General features: G+C 39.3%; 1 protein-coding gene across 4 annotated transcripts in view; it reads left to right on the top strand.

Annotated features, from left to right (window-relative positions):
• Nucleotides 1-26626, top strand: part of IQGAP2 (IQ motif containing GTPase activating protein 2) — a 301456-nt gene that overhangs the window by 258121 nt on the left and 16709 nt on the right. For all 4 annotated transcript variants that reach the window (XM_054487835.2, XM_063664918.1, XM_054487837.2 and 1 more), the window contains 9 exons: nt 917-1066; nt 4562-4725; nt 7678-7902; nt 9083-9223; nt 9586-9670; nt 10109-10341; nt 12833-12965; nt 18784-18886; nt 19445-19586. In XM_054487835.2, coding sequence (XP_054343810.1) covers nt 917-1066; nt 4562-4725; nt 7678-7902; nt 9083-9223; nt 9586-9670; nt 10109-10341; nt 12833-12965; nt 18784-18886; nt 19445-19586 — 1376 coding nt within the window. The remainder of the gene's footprint in view (nt 1-916; nt 1067-4561; nt 4726-7677; nt 7903-9082; nt 9224-9585; nt 9671-10108; nt 10342-12832; nt 12966-18783; nt 18887-19444; nt 19587-26626) is intronic.

The raw sequence follows: 26626 nt of genomic DNA on the forward strand, positions 1-26626 counted from the left end.
GCAAGAGGCCTAGCATTAGGCCTGTCCTAGCTTTTGATATGCCTTCTTCACTAAGTTTAATAATTTCTAGCTTTTGATTTAAAGTGAAAGATGCATAACTTTCACTTGAATACTTTGAGGCCATCGTATGGTTATTAATTAACCTAACTTCAATATCATTGTGTCTCAGGAAATAGGGGGCCCAAGGAGAGAAGAGAAAAAGGAAAGTTGGTGAAGCAGTCAGAACAGACACATTTATTGATTAAGTTATATGGGCATGGTTTGTGGCACCCCAAAACAATTACAATAGTAACATAAAGATCACTGATAGGCTCACGCCTGTAATCCCAGCACTTTGGAAGGCCAAAGCGGGTGGATCAAGAGGGCAGGAGATCGAGACCAGCCTGGCCAACATGGTGAAACCCCGTCTCTACTAAAAATACAAAAGTTAGCCAGGTGTGGAGGTGCGCGCCTGTAGTTCCAGCTACTCAGGAGGCTGAGGCAGTAGAATTGCTTGAACCCGGCAGGCAGAGGTTGCAGTGTGCTAAGGTTGCACCACTGCACTCCAGCCTGGGTGACAAAGCGAGACTCCACTTCAAAAAAAAAAAGATCACTGATGACAGCGCCCCATAACAGATAGTATAATAATGAAAAAGTTCTACATATTGCAAGAATTATCAAAATGTGACACAGAGACACAAAGTAAGCACATGCTATTGGAAAAAAATGGTGACAATAGGCATGTTCAATGCAGGATTGCACAAACCTTCAATTTGCAAAGAAAAAAAATGCGGTATCTGTGAAGCACAGTAAAGCAATGCACAATACAATGAGGTATGCCTGTATTTCCAATTACGTGTGTTTCAATCCTATATGTGAAGGGAGGAGATAAAGAGAATGAGAATTAAAAAGCAGTAATCTCATCATATTTTTACAGGATGTAATTTCACACAGTAAAAAGCTGAACAAGAAAAAAGGAGGAGAAATGGAAATACTGAATAACACCGACAACCAAGGAATAAAAAGTTTGAGTAAGGAGAGGAGAAAAACACTAGAAACATATCAGCAGCTGTTTTACCTTTTACAGGTGAGAACAATTTATCTTTCACTCTTGAGTTTGGGAGTAATACTATGTTACATGTTTGTGGCTTACAGGGAGTATTTTGTCATGCTTCAGCTATAATAGCATACCTGTTTTGAGCATCTACTAAGTACCAAGTGCTATTGTTGATGCTTTACATACATTATCTCATTTAATTCTTACCATAACACTGGGAGCCGTGAGAGAATGAGTACTGTTGTTATTCCTGCATTTCAGATGAGAAAACTGAGACACAGCCAGTAAATGATAAAGCAGGGGTTTTGAAACGCAGGCAGTTTGACTTCAGAGCCCATGCTCTTTACAATATTATACTACGGTTACCTTCAGAAACAATATAAATCTGATAATAACAAAACAAAAACAGGTGCTGTCATCCATGAAAAAATTTAAATAACTGTATGTGAAAAACAGATATTTACCAGAACCAGTCTCCCCTTCTATGGGGGAAGAGCCAGAGGGTTTGGGATTTCAAAATAGTATTTCTTTTTTCTTGTATTATTTTCATGGCATTACTATGATCTAAATGAATAGTAATTTTCCATTGCTTCCTGAGTGATGGTGAGAACTAATAAGTTTGACTGGTTATGGTTGGACTTTGATGGATCACTTATTGTTTTGTTTGACCACTGATTCAGCCTGTCAGCCCTACTAGCGCATACAGCTAGTCACAGAGGAAACTGCATGATAGCGATAGAAATTAACAAGCATCCTCTTCAGCAGGAAAAGTTTCCCCAAAGAGGTGGATCCATAGTTCTCCCTTGTAAGAGTCAGATGTCTCTCAGAGTGGGGCCACTGCTGGGATTCCTTCAAAGCCCGGAGATGCTTAGATCTTTGTTTGAGGATGTCACTGGCAGTAGATGTATAGAGAGCACATTACACAAACCATAAATAAGAGGTGTGGCTAACCTCATGGAGAAACACGATGTTAATTTTGGTAGGTTTGAAAATTATTTGGAATAAGAGATTGGAGAACATCTTCAAACATACGAACATCTTCACACAAGTGGCCACCACATGGCAGCACAGAAGGAAAAGGTTAACAGTACTTAGAATTGTCTGTGGAACCCACTGCTTCACACCAGCAAACCTAGAAAGAAAGGGGGCTCACTTTAAACAGGAAAGGACTTTGGTCTCCCTAATTTGGTAGTCAACCACCAGTTTGAAATTTAATCTTAGGCACTTATCATTTTTTATACCCATGAAATTTCAAGCATATTGAAGATTCTTTAGAATTTAGTTTTCTCAATTTGACAGAATTTGCCATAAGTTAAAATCTAGTCATTGTTTATTATATAGGTGGAGGCACATTTATGGGAAGAAGAAAAAGTGCAGGAGCATGTTTAGAATAATTCCACCAAACTTGATCCACAAACAATCCAAAATGTACAACCAAAGGGTGCAACCATTCAGTTGTATCAAGTGAACTCTCCCTTGAAATCATATATTTTTCTTCTCCTTCTCTTCTTTTGAGGCGTTAGCCCAATATCACTGAAGAAATTATAGAAAAGCAAATGGCCTGGATTCCTTCGACCCGTTGGTTACACTTTAGCACGACTTCTTTTTTTGTAGAGACAAGATCTCACTCTCCCACCCAGGCAGGAGTGCAGTGGCGCAACCACAGCTCACTGCAGCCTTCATCTCCTGGGCTCAAGCAATCCTCCCACCTTGGCCTCCTGAGTAGCTGGGACTACAGACACCTGCCACAATGCCTGGCTAATTTTTTCATGTTTTTTGTAGAGACAGGGTTTTTCCATGTTGCCCAGGCTGATCTCAAACACCTGAGCTCAAGTGAGCCACCCACCTCAGCCTCCTAAAGCACTAGGATTACAGGCATGAGACACCACACCTGACCTAGCAAAAATTCTTAACCAAAGCCGCAGTCAGCTAGTATAGGTTTTTTTGGGGTTTGTCTCTTCAGTATGAACCTAAATTTAAAATTTTTAGGTAACCCTAGGAGGAATGGTGAGTAGGCATCTTTCTTTAGTTCTAGAGTAAGTTTCCTTTCTCCTAATTCCTATATACTTCACATTGAAAAAGAGTCACTACAGAGCTATCAAGAAAAAGTACTGAGCTGCTTATTTATAAAATTTCAACCAATCATTATGAACTTAAAAGTAAACCTAAGTGGTAAAGTAAACCAGAATTTGAGGCTTCTTAAAAGCTGCCCAAACTGCTTGAGTATATTAAATGAATACCAGCTTTCAAGTATGGAAAAATTTTCTTCTCTTGTCAGAAAGAAGATGAAGATTAGGAGTATTAAATTTCTCTTTGTACATACTTCCTGTATAACCTGAATATTATTGTTCTCTTTGAACTTCTACCTGGTAGGTGTAGCTGCTGGAGAAAAGCCACATCACCATGAAGGCTGGTTCTGTATCCAACGGGTCCATCCTCATCAGAGCCCACAGGGTTCCACGTCCATTTTAAGTTCTTTGTTGTTTTTTGCTCATGGTCTTCTGGCACTTCCCTTATCAACTGTCCTGACCTTTACCCCTCTCTTCAGCCTCCCTACCTCACTCCCCCTTCTCACTCTGTGTAGAACATTGTGGCCATTTTGCTGTTTCCACATTGTAAATGGTTTCTTTTCTTTTTCTTTCCAGTCTGACAAGATAGTATGCATTTCCTTCTACTCATCTATCAATCCTTCTAGGCCAGTCTATGTAGCCAGGCCCTTAGTCCACCTTTTTTTTTTTTTTTTTTTTTGATACAGAGTCTGTGTTGTCTAGGCTGGAATACAGTGGTATGATCACGGCTCACTGCAGCCTTGAAATACTGGGCTCAAGTGATCCTCCCAACCTCAGCCTCTTGAGTAGCAGGGACTGCATGCGCACACCACCACACCCGGCTAATTTATTTTTACTTTTTTCTAGAGACAGGGTCTGTCCATGTTGTCCAGGCTTGTCTCGAACTCCTGGGCTCAAGCTATCCTTCTGCCTCTGTCTCCCAAAGTGCTGGAATTATAGGTGTGAGCCACCGTGCCCAAGCTTTGCCAGTGTCTTTGGACACCAGATTCTATTGGCTACCTGCCCTGTCTTCTGCGTCTCTACAATAAATATTAATATGTGGTTCAAAAAGGTCAACAGTGAAAAGTAGATATAATATGTTAAGTGTATCATATAGTGTGTATCATTTAAATCCTGTCATAATTTTCTACTATAGCTTCCTATAGTATGATATGAATAATATTAAGTAATTAATATTTGATATTAATATTTTAAAATATTAATATATAGGAAGCTAAAGTAGAAAGTTATATAATATCAGTCCATAGAAAACTGTAGTAGAAAGTCATACTATATACTAATAGCATAGAGATGAGTACCTGGCACATAAAAATTATTTTATATACTCATCTATATGCTTTTAGTGACATTAAGTCATTTAAGAGCAGGGAATCAGATACTGCTTTGTGCTTTAATAATATATTAACTTATTGTTTTGTGGGATTTTTTTGTTTTCTTTTTCCTTCTTTCCTTCTAGACCAACCCTTTATACTTGGCTAAGCTGATTTTCCAGATGCCACAGAACAAGTCCACTAAATTTATGGATACTGTTATTTTCACACTATATAATTATGCCTCTAATCAGCGAGAAGAATATCTACTTCTCAAGCTTTTTAAAACTGCTCTGGAGGAAGAAATAAAGTATGTATACAAATATGTATGTAAAAATACCAATGAATCAATCCTTTTGTTAGTGGTGGCTGTCTTTGATTTACTAAAATTATTTTTAAATTCTTATAAGTTATTCCCACATATTAAAATATATCAAGTTTCTTGGGAATACTTCTATATTATTAGAGCTATATTCAAGTACCATTTTCTCCCACCAGTGATACTTTCTCTAGTGTTAAATTAACTTTTGATTTTGTATGTCTGTAACAACTGAAAATCAATAGCGTATTGAAAGTCAGTGAAAACATTTAACTTAATTAAAATTCTGAGTAGTAAAGCCATTAACGGGTGGGAATGCAGAGTGCAATCTCTGCCTAAATAGTCTTCTCTTCTTACTAGAACTTAAGCTACTTTTGCTAATTTATTTTCTGATTCAGTTAATGTAAAAAGTGTATAGGTAGCTATAATGAGTGGGCTGAGAAACATGCATGAGAAATGTCCTTAGCTCAGGTGGCCTCTCTAACTTGTGGAAACCTTAAGTTATGCTAGTTCCTATTGGTTTTGGGAGCACGGAAGCCAGGCACCTCTGCCGTCCAGGTGTCTGTAAGCCCACGAGACATGTGATTCGTGAGAAATGGGAATGCTATGCAGTGGAATGTGGTAAGTACTAAATGAAGGATGCATCTAAATGAAGGACATGCACAATGTATCAGGTTAGAGGATAGGAGGAAAGATTCCAACTAGGTTGACTAGTAAAGATTTTATAGAAGAGGAGGTGCTTGACCCAAAACCTTGAGGAATAGCTACAGTTTTTATAAGAAGAGATAGAAGAGGGAAATAAGGCACAATGGTGGTGGAAACAGCATGGGCATAGGTCCCAGGAGGAAAGTAGATTAGTCTAGCCAGAAAGTGACTTAATTACAATTAACTACCAGGAGATGAATCCTGAATGATAGGGTAGGGACAGGTAGTGGGAGACTCTGAGTAAAGGCCCAGCTGTTAAGGCTCTATTTTATTTGCTTTTGGGGGATCTGTGAAATCTTTTTTCTTCTTCTTCTTTTTTTTTTTTTTGGAGGCGAAGTCTCACTCTGTCTCCCAGGCCGGAGTGCAATGGCATGATCTCGGCTTACTGAAACCTCTGCCTCCTGAGTTCAAGCAATTCTTCTGCCTCAGCCTCCCAAGTAGCTGGGACTACAGGCACCCGCCACCACGCCTGGCTAATTTTTGTATTTTTAGTAGAGAAGAGGTTTCACCATGTTGGCCAGGCTTGTCTTGAACTCCTGACTTCAGGGGGATAGGTCCCAGAGAGATGGCAGGTGAAGCTGTGCATGCGCGTGAGGTCTGAGGGGAGAACGTGGGTTTTGGTTGGGCTCTGGTAGACCAGTTATTCTTTTGTTTGGGCATTGATTCACCCTCATTCGCCTTACAAGCACCTACAATTAGTCAAAAAATAAACAAAAAGGCCGGGCATGGTGGCTCACACCTGTAGTCCCAGCACTTTGGGAGGCCGAGGCAGGTGGATCACGAGGTCAGGAGATCAAGACCATACTGGCTAACATGGTGAAACCCCATCTCTACTAAAAATACAAAAACAAAATTAGCCAGGCATGGTGGCAGGCGCCTGTAGTCCCAGCTACTCAGGAGGCAGAGGCAGGAGAATGGTGTGAGCCCAGGAGGCAGAGCTTGCAGTGAGCTGAGATCGCGCCACTGCACTCCAGCCTGGGCGACAGAGTGAGACTCCGTCTCAAAAAATAAAATAAAATAAACAAAACTAGCATTTAAAGGTGGGAAGAGGAGCTAGCAAAGCAAATAAAAAGGAATGACTGGGTAGGATAAGAACCAGGCATTCTCAAGCTCTAAAGGGGAAGGAGGTGGAAGAGGGAGAGAAAGTGGACAAGAGGGAAAGGGGAGGAAGAGAGGAGAGAGGCCCTAAGAATCAGCAACCATAAATCAAGAAAAGCTCTCTCAGCCATCTGACGTGGCTAGAAGCTGTATTGCAGCTTTGAGTGGGATTTGAAAAAGTGAAAGCAGTTCATTCAATCAAGAAAGTTGTTTTTGAAGTTTGATAACTACAGGGGCATGGTACTTGTACCGTGTCACCCAGTATTGCTAGTCCTGGTCCATTTTCAGCTCATACCTGCCTTCTAGGTTGAAATTGAGGCTGTGACTTTATTTTCACATCCTCAAATTGCTCATCTAAGAAACATACACGTTATAAACTGGGAACAGTGGCTTATGCCTGTAATCCCAGCACTTTGGGAGGCCAAGGCGGGTAGATCATTTGAGGTCAGAAGTTGGGACCAGCCTGGCCAACATGGTGAAACTCCATCTCTCTGAAAATACAAAAATTAGCTGGGCATGGTAGCGTGTGCCTGTAATCCAAGCTACTCAGGAGGCTGAGATAGGAGAATCGCTTGAACCCTGGAGGAGGAGGTTGCAGTGAGCCAAGATGGCGCTACTGCTCTCCAGCCTGGGCAATAGACTGAGACTCTGTCTCAAAAAGAAAAAAGAAATATACACCTTATAAATGATTACTTGTTTTTAAAGCACACCAACTTAGATTTTCATAGAGAAAAGTGTAATTCCATGAAGTCCTTGCCTTCCAGAGGGAGAATACATTGTTTAAAACTGTATCCAGGCCCAGAACCATGGCTCAGGACTGTATTTCCAGCACTTTGGGAGGCCAAGGCAGGCAGATCACCTGAGATCAGGAGTTTGAGACCAGCCTGGCCAACATGGTGAAACCCCATCTCTACTAAAAATACAAAAAGTAGCCCCGGGCATGTGGTGGTGCACACCTGTAGTCCCAGCTACTCAGGAGGCTGAAGCAGGAGAATCACTTGAACCTGGGAGGTGGAGGTTGCAGTGAACCAAGATCACACCACTGCACTCCAGCCTGGGTGACAGAGCAAGACTGTCTCGGAAAAAAAAAAGCTGTATCCATAGAAGCAAACCATTTTGTTTTGTCTTGGGCTTTTTTAGATCAAAGGTGGACCAGGTACAGGACATAGTTACTGGTAACCCTACAGTCATCAAGATGGTCGTCAGCTTCAATAGAGGTGCCCGGGGACAGAACACCCTGCGCCAACTCCTGGCTCCAGTGGTGAAAGAGATCATCGACAACAAGTCGCTGATTATCAACACGAACCCTGTAGAGGTGTACAAGGCTTGGGTGAACCAACTAGAAACACAGACTGGAGAGGCCAGGTAATAGAGTCAGGAAGGTGTTGGTCTTCTGTTATGTTTTATGATATTTTTACATGTGTATTTACTGATACTCTTAAACTTTGTTAGGCAAACTGTACAAAGTCAGTTGTGAATCCAAAATGTTACCTCCCTTTAACATATCCATGCAAATTACATCTTGATACTAAATGGTATTTTCACATTTCAGAGCCGGGTGATCCCCAATGCCACAACTTCCATAATTCTCTCCCTTGTTTATTTTGTTTGTGTATTTCTAAACCTAGACCTAGAGGTGGTGTAGACTCTCTCTTCACCTGATAATACATACTTTTATTTACAGTTACCAGGCAAGTAACTTTAATGTGTAAGGTTTAACAATCCAGGTTGGATTGGCTTATTCTGGGTTGTTGTTTGTAGATTTAAGCAACCCTAGCTTCTTGTTTCCTGTAAAAGGATGTCTGTGAAATAAAGTGTACACAGATAATTATGTAATTATGTGGGTGGTTGTTACAGTACTGTTTGTAATAATAAAAAGTCAGGAAAAGTCAAAATATTTAGCTTTGAGGGATTTGTTAAATAAATGTTTGTACAGCACATAATGGAATAAGTATTTGGAATCGTGGTATAGACATACATTTGTTGGCACAGAAAAAAATGTTCAGGGTATATATTCCAGTTGGACTTAGGTGCAATAACCCATTTTTCTGGGAAAAGAATGCTCATTACATACACCACACAGAATCTGTATAGAATGTCAAGATACACAAATTGCATTACACCCATCAACATGCAAGGCCCACAGACATACATGCAGAGAGGAGGATTTGGACAGTTATGCACTAAGGTATGAAAATTGGTTGTCCTTTCTGGTATTGTTTTAGATTATATGTGATTTTATTTTTCTGTAATGAACATTTGCTTTTTATAATTAAAAGAAATTTAGCTGAGTCTAAATTACCTGGATCTGCCTATTATCTTGCCAGAAGAGACCAGAGGGACGGCCTCAAGTCCTTCCTGTTCCAAGTTGCAGAAGGTACCCTCTGTGAGGGTGGAGCCTCCCCTCATTTAGTAAACATTTTGTTACTGGAGTCAGTGGCAAAGTCCAATTCACTATACAAAGCTTGACTATAGAACCAACTTGGCAGGAAAATTAATGCTTATACCTAAGCCTCCAGTTAATTTAAAGCCTTTTTGTTTTCAGCAAGTTGCCTTATGATGTGACCACAGAACAAGCTCTAACATACCCAGAAGTGAAAAATAAACTGGAGGCTTCCATTGAGAACCTGAGAAGGGTCACCGACAAAGTCCTGAATTCTATCATTTCTTCCCTTGATCTACTGCCGTAAGTTGTACTTGCAGCAAGTTTAACATTCTTTCCTGGAAAGTTCTTGGAATACGATGTAAAATAAGCCCCTGTAGTGAAGACAGCAGTTTTCCCTTATATTGTGTTTGCTGTTTTAAAAGATCGCCTACATTTACCTTTTAAATTCCTGACTGTTCTCTAAAGAAGGCGCAATACTTCAGTAGCAAACACAGCTCAGTTATTATCATCAGTGGAAGTCCTGTGATTCCATTACCATCTCATCTTATGTTTAATTTTTAGAGAAACTACTCAGCTGAAGTTGACTGGAACAATTGCTGTGTGTTTTTTCCTCACTCCGCCTTTTTTCCATTATTTTCTTTTGTCATCTGTTTTATATGTAGTTATGGATTGAGGTATATAGCCAAAGTACTGAAGAATTCGATCCATGAGAAATTCCCCGATGCAACAGAAGATGAGCTATTAAAGGTAGATTTTCAAGGGTAATCTCACCATAGCTTCTCCTGGGGGTATGAATCAAAATTACCAACATGTAACTTTGTAAGATTATTCCCCATGTATGATTATTTATAATAAGCTGCAGGTCTTCTGTTTCTAATGACTCTCAAGATAATTGATGAAGCTGAGGTTAATTTGGAGATCCTAGACATTATTGAAATTCTTTGTATTAGAGCATTTTGGGGGCAATGAGCATTTTTTCATCAAAAATATCTTTGCAAATTATGCTATTAATAATGTGTGATTATATTCATTGCCTTTATTTAACTCCTTGTTAGGATTTACATCAGAAAATGATCTGCTTTCTCTTGGGAAATGTAGGAGAATATATATCTTTAAAAAAAAAAAAGAAACTAAAACTTGAGTTTTCTCTCTTAAAAATGGTCATGCACTTCTGCGTCACTCCAGATTGTTGGAAACCTCCTGTACTATCGTTACATGAATCCAGCCATTGTAGCTCCAGATGGCTTTGATATCATCGACATGACAGCTGGAGGTCAGATAAATTCTGACCAAAGGAGAAACTTAGGATCAGTGGCCAAGGTTCTTCAGCACGCAGCCTCCAACAAGCTGTTTGAAGGAGAAAATGAACATCTCTCATCTATGAACAATTATTTATCAGAGACGTATCAGGAATTCAGGTGAGAGGGCCTGTTAGTTTTGGAGAAACGTGCAAGAATGGTAGGCAAGAATGATATGTGCTCTGTGCTCAGAGCTAGAGTGGGCATGGAGGACAGGAACCCCAGGTGGTTACAAGCATTTCTTCTACCAGCCGCTGGGGAAAGAAGAGAGAGGGAAGTGCAGGCAAGATTGCCTCTGTCTGGTGATCCTATCGCACCCCCACCACAGCACTCCTATTACACTGAGTCTTTTCTGTGTCTGTTATTTCTGCTGCTGACAAAATGGCATACTTGTTCTTCCTTGTATGCTACAGGCTTCTAGTACCTAGAATTTAAAAATCAAAATAGTAGATTTCTGCTTCTTTCAACTTAAGAAGAGAGGAATCATTTTTAAAAAGTTTTCCTATGAGGAAGAACTTGCCTTATCTACGTCAAATACGTTTGACCCTTGATTAACACAGGTTTGAACTGCTTGGGTCTATTTATATATGGATTTTTTCAACCAAAGACAGAGAGAAAATACAGTATTCATGGGATGCAGAACCCACATATACAAACAGATGACTTTTCATGTACATGGGTTCCACAAGGCCAATTTCAAACTTGAGTATGCACAAATTTTGGTGTGTATAGGGGTCCTGGAACCAGTTCCCCAAACATACCAAGGAACGACTGTAGTAGGAAATGGAATACTTGATTTTGAAAGGTTAGGAAAACCCAGATTTTATATTTGTTGATGATTGTGTATGTGAATATGTTCTGTTCTATTCTCAAGCCTTTCTTAATGACACATGTAAGAAGATTTAATTCTATTGATTTTGTGTTTCCAAATTATATCACTAATCATTAACAAGAAAGGCATGAGTCTGGTAGTCAGATTCACTCCTCCTGGAGCTCTGAGGAAACACTTTCCTCTTGTCTTGTTTGTTCTCATGTCTGCCATTTAATCAACAGGCCATAGAAGTGTAACATCAGTTTGGCCTCTTTTAGTCCTCACTTGGAAACTCATTTCCCATTCCTCGGTCTCCCTTGGGGTGAGTGACTTACTAGAAAACAAAGGTAGTTCATGATTATTCATTTCTATTTAGAATTTGTGGTCTTTTGTGAGAAAATCACCCTAAATCCTCCTACTACAGAAAGTGTTGATTTTTCAAGCTAATTTTTTATTCTTCTCACTGACTAACAAAGTAATATCGAGGCTGGGCAACATAGGGAGACCTCATCTCTACAAAAAATTTAAAAAATTATCTGGGCATGGTGGCAGGCACCTGTAGTCCCAGCTACTCAGGAGGCTGAGACGGGAGGATCACTTGAGCCTGGGAGGTCGAGGCTGCAGTGAGCCGTGTTTGTGCCACTGTACTCCAGCCCAGGTGACAGGGTAAGACTCTGTCACACACGCACACACACACACACACACAAAGTAATATCCATTTCCCACATTTCTCATGAACTTTTAGCTGCTGTTATTCCTATCAGTCATTTATGTTCCCAGCTATTCTTTATTTAAAAAGAAACAAGACCAAAGAAGTGAGCCCCTTCCAAACTTGTCCTTCCTTCCACTCCTATTTATCCTTTGTGTTTCTCAGAAGTCTACAAAAAATTATAACCAAAACAGCATAGGAAAGCCGACTGTCACATGGGAACATGCTCCCCACAACAGGGCTCTGCTGTTTAACCTCCCCCAGCCTCTGGCTGGGAAAGCAGAGGTCATTTCTGGTACATAAGACCCAGGTGCCTGTAGGAGAGATGCTGACAATGATTTCAGGCATATGAAACATTTACAACTTTATAGAATAAAATATGTATTCGACCTGCACAAGAATTGTTTAGGCAAAAAATACATAGAACTACTCAACTGTGATCACAGCATGCCTCACTTTTCTTGATCTCTGTCAAAACTTGCTTTAGCTTAAAATAGACTTTTTAGGGTGTGAGTACTGGGACATGTTATGTATTTGGGTGTCTAGCCTTAACAATCTTTCCATCGGCCAGCAGATATTTGCAGCAACGAAGAAGAGTAGACTTAATCTCATTTTTGTCAAACTGGTAACAGAAGCTCTGAAGGGTGATTAGGGTGATGTAGGCCCAGGAACCTGTGCTGTTTAAAGCAGCAAATTTGACTATTTGCTTTTTTTTCTATTGTATTCCTCACACAGACTTGATTCTTAGATCAAGAATTATGATTTTTGACTTTTTAAGTTTCAGGGACCATTTTTAAAATAACATTTTTAAGATGACCTGCGCATAGGTCACTATATCACTAAGTCACAAACGGGGCCTGAGGCCCTTGCCACTCTCTCCAATCCTGTTTGTGGAGCTGGGTCCAATATCCAGAAACATGGATGCAGCTCCGACAGCCAGGAGCCAGTCTGGAAGAAGCTGTAACACGTCCTCTCAAGGTTTGAGATGGGAACAAAGTACATGTCATCATTCAAAATTTCCTAGCAATTTTGATGAAACTGTTTAATGCACACATTTGAGTCTGTCTTAAGACTTTTCCCCCCTTTATTAGGAAATATTTCAAAGAAGCGTGTAATGTCCCTGAGCCAGAAGAGAAGTTTAATATGGACAAATACACAGACCTGGTGACAGTCAGCAAACCAGTCATTTATATTTCAATTGAAGAAATCATCAGCACACACTCAGTAAGTGGGGATGGGGAGGCGTCTTAAGCAATGGACCCATGATTTAGGCGTCTGTTATCTTGAAAATGCTTAATCTCTACAGGACTCATTGTACACATGTGCTAATACTCATATTCTTAACCCTAAAAATCCTGCAATGATTTATTCCATGACTCTTACACATTAATAAAACTCCTTCTCCCAAACAACAAAATTCTATTTTTACATAATATATTTATTCCCTGACTCCTATACATTAATAAAACTTCTCCCCAAAAAAGAAAGTGTGCTTTTGGCATAATCCATTTACAAAGCCAGATTGTGACTGGAACAGTGGCATATGCCTGTAATCCCAACACTTTGGGAGACTGAAGCAGGAGGATCACTCAAGCCCACAAGTTTGAGACTAGCCCGGGCAACATAGTGAGACCCCTATCTCTACTAAAAATTTTTTAAAAACTAGCCGGGTTTGGTGGTACGTGCCTGTAGTCACAGCTACTTTTAAGAGGCTGAGGTGGGAGGATCACTTGAGCTCAGGAGTCTGAGGCTGCAGTGATCTATGATCGTGCCACTGCACTCCAGCCTGGGCAACAGAGCGAGACCCTGCCTCAAAAAATAAATAAATAAATAAAATAAAGCCAGATTGTAAATATGCAGTTTAAGCCCTGAGCCGGGACAGGCTATGGTGTTCTCATCTGCCAAAGCCATGCTATGTAGACCCACACCCTGTCTCTCCCCTCTTCCAGGAACCCTCTCAGCTTTTCCAGTAATTTTCTGGGGGAAATGAGAATATTCTTTTTATTCTAATGTTTTAACATACAGCGGTAATAAACAGGCTACACAAAGAAAACAAGAAACTACCACCCAATAGTAGCCTTTTGCAAAGAATCACTTCCATTGTTCGGGAAACCCCCATTTCTTGGAAGCAGGCAGTTTTTCACATCATGTGCTGTGTTATGACATCTACATCTGGTTTGCATGCAGACATCACTGCCGTCAGCCATTAGCGTGTATTAAGTATCTGTTGGGTGCAGGGCACTGTGCTCAGTGGCATGGGGAAGGAATTGGGAGGCTTTAGATGACTTTTCAAACATTAAAATTAAAAAAAAAAGCTAAGCATTTTTTTTAATGACATTGAGGGGTTTGCACTGTTTTCTTTTTAAGATCAATTGGAACTTATTTCATGAAAAAATCTTGGTTTTTAAAAGGTAACCATTTCAAGAATAGTTTCAGACCTTATGAGTTAAAGCAAGGTCCTGGGGATATGTTAGCAATGCACCGTGGACCTCCCAAATTAGAACCTGCATTGTAACAAGACCCCAGAGGATTCAGATGCACATTCAAGTTCTAGATGCTTCAGTTAAGGATGCACCCAACTTTGGATTATACAGACAACCAAGGGGAAAGCATAACAAATACACATTCTCAAAGGTTGTGCTCTAGCCCCCATCAAACCAGACATACTGACAAGTGGCAGGTTAGCTGCTTAAAATTTCAGTCTATTATTAAGTTCTTCTAAGAAACTATAGCTTGAATGTAGGTTTGAAGGAAAGATTGAATCTAGTATTGATTTTCCTCTTTCAGGGTTGGAACAGGGAACTTCCCTGACATTTACATCAAGCTCTCAATATGTAGTGATTAAATGAATAGGCTATCCTTCTTTTCTCTATATATGAACACCCTAGATTACAAGGAAAACTGTCCAGCAGTCTAGCAATGCATTACTTACAGAAATAATGATCTACTGGACAGACTCGTTTATATTTGAGCAATGACCCATTTGTCTATTTTTGTGGTACATTATCTGTCTTCAAAGAATGTGCACGTCTTGGGTGCACATTTGCTGAATGCAATATCCACATGCGAAAAAAATGGTGGGGAGTACTTGTTTAGAGTAAGAGATTCTTTCCCAAGGGTAGCAGAGAGAAAATGTTACTGTATTAATTTAGAAGTCTTAGAAGTCTTTAAGGAGAAATAGTCTGTTCTTTTGTTAACAAGAATTGAAAACAGAATTCAATCCTGGGAAAGAGAGCTTGTGACTGATTTGGAATTCCTTCCTGTGTTAGGTTGGAAGCAGATGTAATGTGGGGAAATTGTGTAATTTCATAGGAAGACTGTCCTGTTTACTGTCTGCCTTCTGTGTGGAGGCGTCCGTGTGCAGACACAAGCACAGCAGTAGCAGGATTTGCCAAGCCTGTGGCCATGTGTTTACCCCTTTCTCTAAGGAAGATGTAAGAACTTCCAAATAAGCTCTTTAAGAAGACACTGTCAGGAAATCTTGTCAGAATAAAGGGTAGAAGGTGGCCACCTAAATAATCATTTCCAAAGAAAACAGCCAAATCAGTTGCCCTGGCTCATCAGAGAACAAGAACATAAATTCATCCATCTTGCATATTTTGTTCTTGTCTCTTAATTTTCCCTCCAAAACATCATATGTACCGCCTTTCCAGATTTTGCCCGGTCTTTGTATCACCTCTATTATTTATTTAATGCCTTTCTTTGAATCAACTCACCTTTTTAAAAACAACACGTAATTTCTTTGCTTTAAAACAAAGTACCTCTACTATAGTGAAAAACAAGCCTGCTTTGCCATACACAGAAACTTTAGAAGAAAATAAGTGTAATGAAAACAAAATAGTTGGATACAGTCACTTCCTTGCCTTGAAGTTATGTATCTGAGGTGTGTTCTCTCTTTGTTAACGACTCTGCATGTGTCAGGGAAATGTTAAGAAAAATTTAGCATCAAACAGATACTCTCTCCTTCGCTGATCTTAAAGATTAGAAGAGAACGGAAAAGGCAGTAATCAAGACATTGCTATGCTGGCTTAAGGTTAGACGTAAAGACCAATGGGATAGAATCGAGAGTCTAGAAATAAGCCATCACATTTATGGTTAATTCATTCTGACAAGGGGCTAAGTTCAATGGGAAAATAATGTCTCTAAATGGTACTGGGACAACTGGAAATTCACATGCCGGAGAACGTAGTTGTGCCCCTTCCTTCCACTCTGTACAAAAAGTGAACTCAAAATGGGTGATGGACATAGATGTAAGAGCTGAAACTATAGATCTCCTCAAAATAAGATATAGGAGTAAATCTTTGTGACCCTGGATTAGGCAGTAGTTTCTTAGATATGACACCAAACACATAAGCAGCAAAGGAAGGAAATAAACTAGACTTCATCAAAATTGAAAACTTTTGAGCTATAAACAGTAATATCAAGAAATTGAGGCTAGACGTGGTGGCTGACGCTTGTAATCCTAGTACTTTGGGAGGCCAAAGCGGGAGGATGCTTGAGGCCAGGAGTTCGAGATCAGCCTGGGCAACATAGTGAGCCCCCGTCTTGACAAAATAGGGAAAAAAAATTAGCTGGGTGTAGTGGTGCATGCCTGTAGTCCTAGCTACTCGAGAGAATGAGACAGGAGGATCCCTTAAAGCCACAAGTTCGAGGCTGCAGTGAGCCATGATCATGCCATTGTACCCTAACCTGGGTGACAGAGTCAGACCTTGTCTCATTTAAAAAAAAAAAAAAAAAATTTCATCCAGGTGCAGTGGCTCACACCTGTAATCCCAGCACATTGGGAGGCTGAAGCAGGTGGATCACTTGAGGCCAGGAGTTCAAGACCAGCCTGGCCAACTGGAGAAACCCTGTCTCTACTAAAAAATACAAAAATTAACCAGGTGTGGTGACACATGCCTGTAATCCCAGCTACTCGGAAGGCTGAGGCACGAAAGTCTCTTGAGCCTGGGAGGTGGAGCTTGCAGTGAACCACTCCAGCCTGGGCAATAGAGCGAGATTTTGTCTCAAAAAAAAAAAAAAAAAAAAAAAAAACTTGAGAAGACAACCAAGAGAATGAAAGAAAATAATTGTAAATAACGTATTTGATTGGGGACTTGTATCCAGAATATATAATGAAATCCTACAACTCAGTGATAGAAACATAATCCAATTTGAAAATTGGACAATTACACATCAAAGGACACAATCAACTGAGTGAAAAGATAACCTATGGAATGGGAGAAAATATTTGCAAATCACATGTCTGGTAAAGGGTTAATATCTAGACTATATAAAGAATTCCTACAAATCGACAACAAAACAACCCAATTATAATATAAACAAAGGACTTTAACAGATGTTTTTTCCAGAGAAGTATACAGATGGTCAGCATCACTAATAATCAGAGAAATCAAAACTGAAACTGCAAGGAGATACCACTCACACCCAGTAGGATGATTAATATCAAAATTAAAAAAAAAAAACAAAAAAACAGAAAATAAGTGTTGAGAAGGATGTGAAGAAAATGCAACCCTTGCACCCCATTGGTGGGAATGTAAAATGGTGCAGCTGCTGTGGAAACAGGATGGTCATTCCTCAAAAATTTAAACATAGAGGCTGGAGTATGGCGGCATGATCAATTAAAAAAATTAAACATAGAATTATCTCATAATCTAACAGTTCCACTTCTGGGAGTATACCCATAAAAAATTGAAAGCAGAGTCAAAGAGTTATTTGTTCACTCATGTTCATAGCAGCATTGTTCACAACAGCCAAGCGTCTATCACTAGATGAATGGATAAAATGTGTTATATTCATACAATACAATATTATTCAGCTTTAAAAAGAAGGAAATTCTGATACATGCTACAGCATGGAGGAACCTTGAGGACATTATGCTAATTGAAATGAGCCAGTCACAAAAAGAAAAATACCACTTATCTAAGGTACCTAGAGTAGTCAAATACATACAGGTATATTTGTGGTTTCTAGGGGATAGAAAGGAGATAATGGAGAGTGACTGCCAATGGGTACACGGTATCTTTTAGGGCAGTGAAACTGTTCTACAGTCAGAGGGTGGTAATGGCTGCACAGCTCTGTGAATACACTAGAAGCCATTGCATCGTACATTTTAAGTGAGTGGATTTGATGTATCTGAATTCTATTTTGGTAAAGCTGTTGGAAAAAAGATTGAAAATGGAAAAGGAACTAGCTTTATCATTATGATGCAGAGTTTTATAAAATAGTTGCTGAGAACAACAAATTTTATCTCCTGTCTCCAGGATTACTAGTTCCGTACTTTGGAAATGTTGTTTCAATCTAATTAGAAATGCAAGCAAAAACAGATGTGTCGCTGTTCATGTATAAGGTTGTAACAATTAAACCAACTCCATTAAAATTTGTTTAAATTAAAAGAAAAAAAAACAATGTGTTATCTTTCATGGTTTCCCCCGAGTGCTGCTACCCCTCAGGAGTTAACGCTGTTTCCTGTAAGACCTGGCAAGACACCCCAGCAGATGTTACTCATCTTTGGGCCTTCTTAGGATAAGGAAAGGGGAAACCACTCAGGACATCTAGGTCTCTTACATCCTTACCCATGAGAGATCTTCAATGCAAGACAGATTGAAACAGCTAATAGTAGTGATTAAGAAAAAGATAACTGTAGTATTTGATTACTGCATAGAGATGTAAATGCCCTTCCAGTTTGCTACCAATGTTAGCTGAAAGACCTGCCTCATTCTGGACTCTTTCCCCCAACTTTGACTTTTTCTATGGAGGAAGAGTGAAGCGCAGAGATCAGGTGGTAGAAGGCTGCCCCTTAGCAGACCTTGCTGAAAAAGGGTTTATGAACACGTTTCTTGCAACAATTTCTTGATGTAGAGTAGGTACTTCCCTCTGAGATACAATAAAAACTGTATCTATGTCTCTAATTTTTATAAATGTCATACTCATATTTAAGATTTAAATGGTATGAGGAGGAAATTATGAAAAATTTCATATAAATATGGTACAGTTGAGAATTTACTTTTTTCTTTGTGTGTGTGTTGCTTTCTACATAAAGCTCCTGTTGGAACACCAGGATGCAATTGCCCCTGAGAAAAATGACTTACTGAGTGAATTGCTGGGGTCGCTGGGAGAGGTGCCGACCGTGGAATCTTTTCTTGGTAAGAGCTTGTTCCTTCTACTTATCCCTTGGTTTTTGTTTAATTGGGTGGGTTGGTTGGTTGGTTCGTTGGTTTTCCTATCCTAGATAAAACAATTATCCTTAATGCTTAAGGATATTTAAAGAGTAACAACTACACTTGCCCCTTCCTACAGTAAGAGTTCTATAATTATTAGAGTCCGGGATTATAAAATAATTCAATATTCTTGAAGGTTAGCTCCAGATATGTCAAAAAGGAATTGTCAACCTGTATTATACAGAAAAAAGGCATCATTAAAGAACCAAATTTATTAGAAAATGAAAAATACTTTTATTAACAGTTATCCTTTTTAGTAATTTGTATTTGAAATACCTATGTCCCATGTCATTTTCATTTTTCAATCGGATATTTTAAAAGCTTTAAATACTTTAGCTACAGTAGAATGTGGGTTTTGTGAAGACCGTGATCTCCTATTTAATTACCAAGCCTATCTTTCCCACAGAACCTTTATCTTACATTGTTGGTGCCATCATCACAAAGAGTGAATTGGAAAAATAACACTAGGTTTTTTCACTACAGGGGAAGGAGCAGTTGACCCCAATGACCCTAACAAGGCAAATACACTAAGTCAGCTTTCAAAGACCGAGATTTCTCTTGTCTTGACAAGCAAATATGACATAGAGGACGGTGAAGCTATAGATAGCCGAAGCCTCATGATAAAGTAAGTTTGGGGGTTAAAGGGCACATGTCTCCAAATACACATCTTAAACCATGCAAATTCAAATAAGGCTAAATCCCAACTAATTTATTTAAAAGTATGTGAACATTGAAATCTATTATGTATATCCATCAAACATCTAACCAAAGGATAATAGACTCTTTAGAATTTAGGAAGGAATTAAATATTACAATAGTTTACAACACCTTCCTTGGTTTTTAGTTTTCCATGTAGTAATTTGATTTTTTTCCTTTGAGAAATGATTAACTCAGCTTATGCAAGTCCTTAGATAACTGAAGAGAAGTATCTATTACAGAGTGGCCAGAAGATTAGTGAGGAAATTCAGTTAACCAACGTTAATTTCCGGTATAAAATCATAATATAAAAACACATACCTACAATAAGACATTACGATAGCATCTGATTTATTGGCCTTCCTTCCTGTTAAACTGATCCCGGATACATTTACCAGCTTTGACTTTTATTTGTACCCTGCTTCCTGCCGCCAAAGATTTCAAGTGAAGCATTCACACTTTAAATAATACTATCATTTCTCCATCAAAGAATCAAGGATATTCCACATCCATCCTTTACACACAGAGTAAGAAAGAGAATGAGATTCATGATACAACACCATAAATCAAAGCACCATAAATCAAAAGCACCCACTGACCAAGCAATGCAGTTTTCAAGAACTTATACAAACCCAAGAATGCATATCAGTACATTAGAACAGTTATGTATTAGGGTGAGATGGAGACTGGAAGTGGAAAAATAAGGACAAAGGGAACAAGTATGTGTTGAGACAATACTAAACATATTACTTCCAAGCTACCTGTCCTGAGTTCTGAGGTTGCTTTAATTTGTGGCAAGAGCTTTCTGTCCTGCCACTGATGTGCTGAAGTGTGCTTGAAGTGTGAATGAAGACAGCATTCATCTCCACTTGATTTTTTTTTTTTAAACATTCAATCATCTGTGAAAACAACAGGAAGAGCTTCTTCACTGTGCTGTGTTGATATGTTCCTCTCTTAGGCTTCTTGATTTTGTCCTCAGATCATCTGAGGCACCATTCGGTCATGCAGCAAATGCTTGACTACCTACTCTGTTCATGCCCTGGGCTTGAGGCTGGGATACAACAGTGGGTAAGCTGGTAACAGCCCCTGTCTTACAGGGGTGGAGAGCACAGCTCGACAGTAGGACCGTGACCAAGTTGCAGGACTAGGACTCACCCTCGGCCTCACAAGAGTTGAGGGCAGTTCTTTTTGACTACAGATTACCAAGGCAGATCAAAATTTCAGGGAGACAATTCAGGGCAGGGCAGGAGAGAAAGGGGGAGAAAGTCTACACCCTGGGTTCCTCTGAACAAGTGCCAATTATAAAGATAACTGGAAATACAGATTGTGTGGTTTTGCCATGTAAATGAAATTAGGCCAAGTATCCCATGATCTCATAAGCTTTGTCCTTTAGAAGTAGCGGGAAGAAATTTTTTCTTAATTAGTTTTGTCTGCTATTTGAACATCATTTTCTAAGTCCAGTCAACTCAAATGTCTGCATGATATCTGAGACTCACAATTTGAGTAGTTCAAAGTATCAGATAATCTGAATATCATATATATTTATACTTATTCCTGAACATGAGTCTCCATGATTCCGCAAATTCTAGGAAATCACATTTACAGATAAAACCATGAAAGGCAGGCCTGTCTGGAAGCAATGTGTCTTAGCCTGGGAAACCTGGGACATTGTCCTGTTTGCCTTACCCATTACCCAGCCTCTGCCCTTGTGTGGCTCTCCCCCATCCCCCCAGTGTGTGTTGGAAACAAACACTATCCACTTCTTTAATCACCACACTATGTAGAGCCAGCAGTGGGTTTATTTTTTATTGTGGTAAACTACACATAAAACTTACCATTTCAGCCATTTTAAAGTGTACATGCATTTAGTACATTCTCAGTGTGCAACCATCACTGTTGTCTAGTTCCAGAACATTTTTATCAGATGTGAACCCTGTACCCATTAAGTAGTCGTTCCCCATTCCCCGCTGCTGCCCAGCCCCTAGCAACTACTAGTCTGCACTCTATGTCTTTGAACTTTTGCCTGAAGATATGAAGTCGTATCTCACTGTGGTTTTGGTTTGTACTTTTCCAATGACCAATAATGTTGAGGATCCTTCCGTATGTTTGTCATCCACTTGTGTATTTATGTATTCTTTTTGGAGAAATGTCTATTTAAGTCCTTTGTCCATTTTAAAATTAGGTTGTTTGTGGTTTTGTTCCTCAGTTGTAAGAGTTGTTTATATATTCTGGACACTGGACCCTTATCAGATATATGATTTGCAAATATTTTTGCCCCTTCTGTGGGTTGTCTTTTTACTCTCTTCATAATGTCCTTTTCTGCACAAATGTTTTTTTTTTTTAATTTTGATGAAGTCCAGTTTATCTGTTTTTGTTGTTGTTGTTGTTGTTGTTGTTGTTACTTGTGAGATTTACCCCAATGTTTTCTTCTAAAGGTTCTATAGTTTTAGCTTTTACAGTTAGGTATATTAACCCTTTTTGAGTTAATTTTTGTGTGTGGTGTGAGACAGGTGTCCACCTTCATTCTTTTTTTGTTGTTATTGTTGTTGTGTTTTGTTTGAGACAGAGTCTCACTCTGTCGCCCAGGCTGGAGTGCAGTGGCATGATCTCAGGTCACTGCAAGCTCTGCCTCCTGGGTTCATTGCCATTCTTCTGCCTCAGCCTCCCAAGTAGCTGGGACTACAGGTGTCTGCCACCATGCCCAGCTAATTTTTTGTGTTTTTAGTAGAGACGGGGTTTCACCGTGTCAGCCAGGATGGTCTCCATCTCCTGACCTCGTGATCCGCCCACCGCAGCCTCCCAAAGTGCTGGGATTACAGGCGTGAGCCACTGCTCCTGGCCCCACCTTCATTCTTTTGCATGTGGATGTCCAGTTGTCCTAGCACTATTAGTTAAACAGACTATTCTTTCTCCATAGAATGGTCTAGGCACCCTTGTCAAAAACTAATTGACGATACATGTATGGCTTTATTTCTGGATTTTCAATTCTACTCCATTCATTTATATGTCTATCCTTGTACTAGTGCCACACCATATTGATCACTGTAGCTTTGTAGTGAGTTTCGAAATACGGAAGTCCTCCAACTTCTTTCTTCTTTTTCAAGATTGTTTTAGTCTTGCAGTTGAATAGGTCTCTTGCAGTTATATGTGAATTTTAGGATCAACTTTTCCATTTATGTAAAAAAGGCTTGAGGCCAGTGTTTTAATAGAGGCCCTAAGTCTTTTATGCTCAAAGGCCTTCCTCTTGGCATACTGTGAGATCTTACTGTTGGCCAGCCACTTTACTAAGCAGCCCAGTGATCAATGTAGGTAACAATTTGAAATCAACACTGACTGGTTAGCCATTCCTGAAAGTGAAATTTGGATATTGCCCAAAAGGTTCAATAAAATTAGTTCTATGATTTTAGCCAAGCCCTGCTTCTAAATATATTTCCTTTAAAGTACATATTTGAAAAAATCTTGATACTAACAGATAATTACAAAGTGCAGCATTGACAGGGAACCTGAAAACTGAGTCTTTTTCTTTAAGGCAAGGAAACTGAAGTCTAAAAGTACCAGTATCAGTCCATGGCCTGTTAGGAACCAGGCCACACAGCAGGAGGGGAGCAAGTGAAGCTTCATCTGTATTTACAGCTGCTCCCCATCGCTGGCATTAACACCTGAGCTCCGCCTCCTGTCAGATCAGTGGCAGCAGTAGATTCTCATAGGAGTGCGAACCCTATCGTGAGCTGCACATGCAAGGGATCTAGGTTGCATACTCCTTATGAGAATCTAATGCCTGATGATCTGTCACTGTCTCCCATCACCCACAGATGGGACTGTCCAGTTGCAGGAAAACAAGCTCAGGGCATCCACTTATTCTGTATTATGGTGAGTTGTATAATTATTTCATTATATATTACAATGCAATAATAATAGAAATAAAGTGCACAATAAATGTAATGCACTTGAATCAACCCGAAACCATCCCCCACCCCGTCCATGGAAAAATTGTCTTCCACAAAACCTGTCCCTGGTGCCAAAAAGGTTGGGGACCACTCCTTTAAAATATTGATTTGAACACTCTCATGAGGATGACTTTTTTCCGAGCTAATAAACCGAATTTGTAACTCAAGCATAAGATATAGTTCTTGAGATTCATTAGAGAACCAAATTTAACTAAAATCAGACAATGACTTTTATAAGTTATGAAGTGGACAGACATGAAATGCAGAGCAATTGGGATGTGAAAATACCTAGCTTTTCTCTATCAAAAAACTATTCTACTTTTTTGTGAAACAGATTGTGTTCTTAACTTTCAGAAATGCCCTTATGTTTAATTACAATGTCACTAGTTTTCCAGTCATGAGTAACTCATCTTCATGGAGGCCCCCATAGTAGCAGAATTTGAGGCATTGTTAATCATTATGTTTATAAATTTAATTCCATGCTAGTCTCATAATTCTTACTCATTAGATGAAGATGAAGATGATGATAATAGCAAACACCTATGTAGTGCTTACCATGGCCCAGGGACAGTTTTTATATACTGTGCAAATGCAAAGTGTTCCAGAATTCCAAACCTTTTGAGAGCTGACAGTGGTCAAAGGAAATGCTCTTTGAAGCATTTTAAATTTTCGGATTTAGGATGCTGAAGCAGTAAGTATATAATGCAAATATTCCAAAATCTGAAAAGATAAAAAATCTGAAACACTTTTGGGCCCAAGCATTTTGGAAAAGGGACCCACAATCTGTAAAGAGAGAAAGAGAATAACATGTGCGTATATATATTAAAATAAACACGTATGAAATATGTATGTAATATTCTCAGCAACCCCAAGAGAGTGGAGGTTATTATCAGTATTCTACAGATGAGGAAACTAGGCACAGAACAGGTATAAACCTTTTTCTGGGTAACACAGTTACTAAGTGGAACAGAGATTCAAACCCACATGATTTTAAATCCTCCAGGGCCTACACTCTTGATCATAAAGTTTTACAACTTGTCGAGGGCAAGGTCATTGTTCTTTGCATTCTTAGGAATCTTAGAATAAATAATGAGAATTATTAGCTGAGCAGTTACTGAGTAACGGAGGCTGGAGCATCTTTCCACGCCAAAGAGGAGGGACAAAGGGCACATATCGGAGTAGGAAGAAACGTTTATTTCTTTTTCCTTTGTGTATGTTTATAGAATAGAGAACCTCAGTTTGGGCTATTGCTATTTTTCTAACACTACCAAGCACAGGGATATTAAAAAAAAAAAAAAAGCCTGGTCGAGGAATCCTAAAAACCTAGTCAAGGAGTCTTAGGATGACATAGGGTTATAGCCTTAATCTATCGCTTAACCATGGAACTCAGCAAGTTGCCTTGCCATCAGTTTTCTCCTCCATAATATAGAGGAGAGGGGAAAGGAAGGGCTATGATGATCACATGAAATTATAATTAATACCATATAAATTATATAAAACTATGCAGTTGTCAACCTTTCATTATAACTTATGATTCAACTAAAAATATGTGATCCTTATGGCCTTAATTAAGCTTAGTTTCCCACAAAAGTATGTGCGTTTAAGTAGAAGGCAATATTTGTGGTTTTTAATCATACTTAGCTGCTTGAGTGCTTAAATTGTCATCTCTTAAGAATTTCCTATCACATGATTACGTTTAGGTTCCATGATCCCAGCTGAAAGATTTCCTTGTTTTTTGGTCCAAACTAGCAGGAGCACTAAATGGCTAAGGTGATATTTGAGGTCTGGAGCTAATAATGTAAATTATCTTGTTAGGATTTTAAATATTGAAAATATTCCTTAGTTTCCACAAACACTGATTCCTTTTCAACGTTGGGCACAGTATAAGCAGATGACAGAGGGGGGAGCTTCAGGAATGCTACTGGTAATAATAGATGCCATATGAATGGAGTGGCCAAACCCAAGGGGCCACACCAGCTTGCAAGTGCCATATGGGCTCATTTATCTACAGTGGGGTTTGAGCACAGCTATGATGAATAAACTCCCTGGTGTATTTCTTTCTCTTTTTTTCTTAATTCTTTTTCAAAATTAGATACCTCCTCATTCAGGGAGAGCAAGACCCATGGTTTGGATCAACCTATCTTACATATTTGAAGAGCCCTGGTGCCAGTACTCTAAGCAGTTGATTTATGCTGGTCAGACCATATCCAGAATGTTATATTTGGACTGGGGTGGGAAGGGGGATGCATATTAAGGTCATTGGCAACTGGAATGTGAGCAGGACTGTGAGCTCTCTGCAGATGCCATTGTGAGGAGCTTTAAGGGACTGAGTGGTTTCACTTGGAAAAGGAAAGATGGTGGAAGAGGGGATAGAGGGACACAGTCTTGGCATTTCTCTATAGGTTTTTCAGGAGCTGCTGATTTGGAAAGGGAATTGGACTTGTTTCCTGGAGCTCTAGTCTCTTAGGTCTTAGTTGCCACATTTGTACAATCAGGGACTGGATTGTTTTTCAAAGGTCTCCCTCAGGGCCACAGTCCTAAGACTAACAAGGTTTCATGACTGGGTGGCCCTGGAAGGCAGGCCTCTCAGAGTGAGCTCCTGTTTGAGAATGGAATGTGCCAATATTGTACTCCTCAAAAGAAATTTAATATGAGTCACACGTAATTTTAAGTTTTCTAGAAGCCTCATTTAAAAAAAAAAGATGAAATTAATTCTAATAATATATTTTATTTAACCCAATATATCCAAAAATATTTAAATATGTAATAAATGTAAAAAATTGATGAAATATTGTACATTATTTGCTTTATACAACATCTTCAAAATCCAGTGTGTGTTTCACACAGCACATCTCAGTTTGTACTAGCCATGTCTCAAGTGCTCAAGTGCCACCTGTGGCCAGTGGCGGCCATCATGGGCAGCACAGCTTTAACGACCATGTGAGTGCTTACCATGTGCCAGACCTCACAGAAGGCTTTAGATCTTTTCTTCCAATCCTTGCATCAGTCCTGAGAGATTCCT

The sequence above is a fragment of the Pongo pygmaeus genome, chromosome 4 (assembly GCF_028885625.2).
Source record: "Pongo pygmaeus isolate AG05252 chromosome 4, NHGRI_mPonPyg2-v2.0_pri, whole genome shotgun sequence".
Taxonomy (NCBI): Eukaryota; Metazoa; Chordata; class Mammalia; order Primates; family Hominidae; genus Pongo; species Pongo pygmaeus.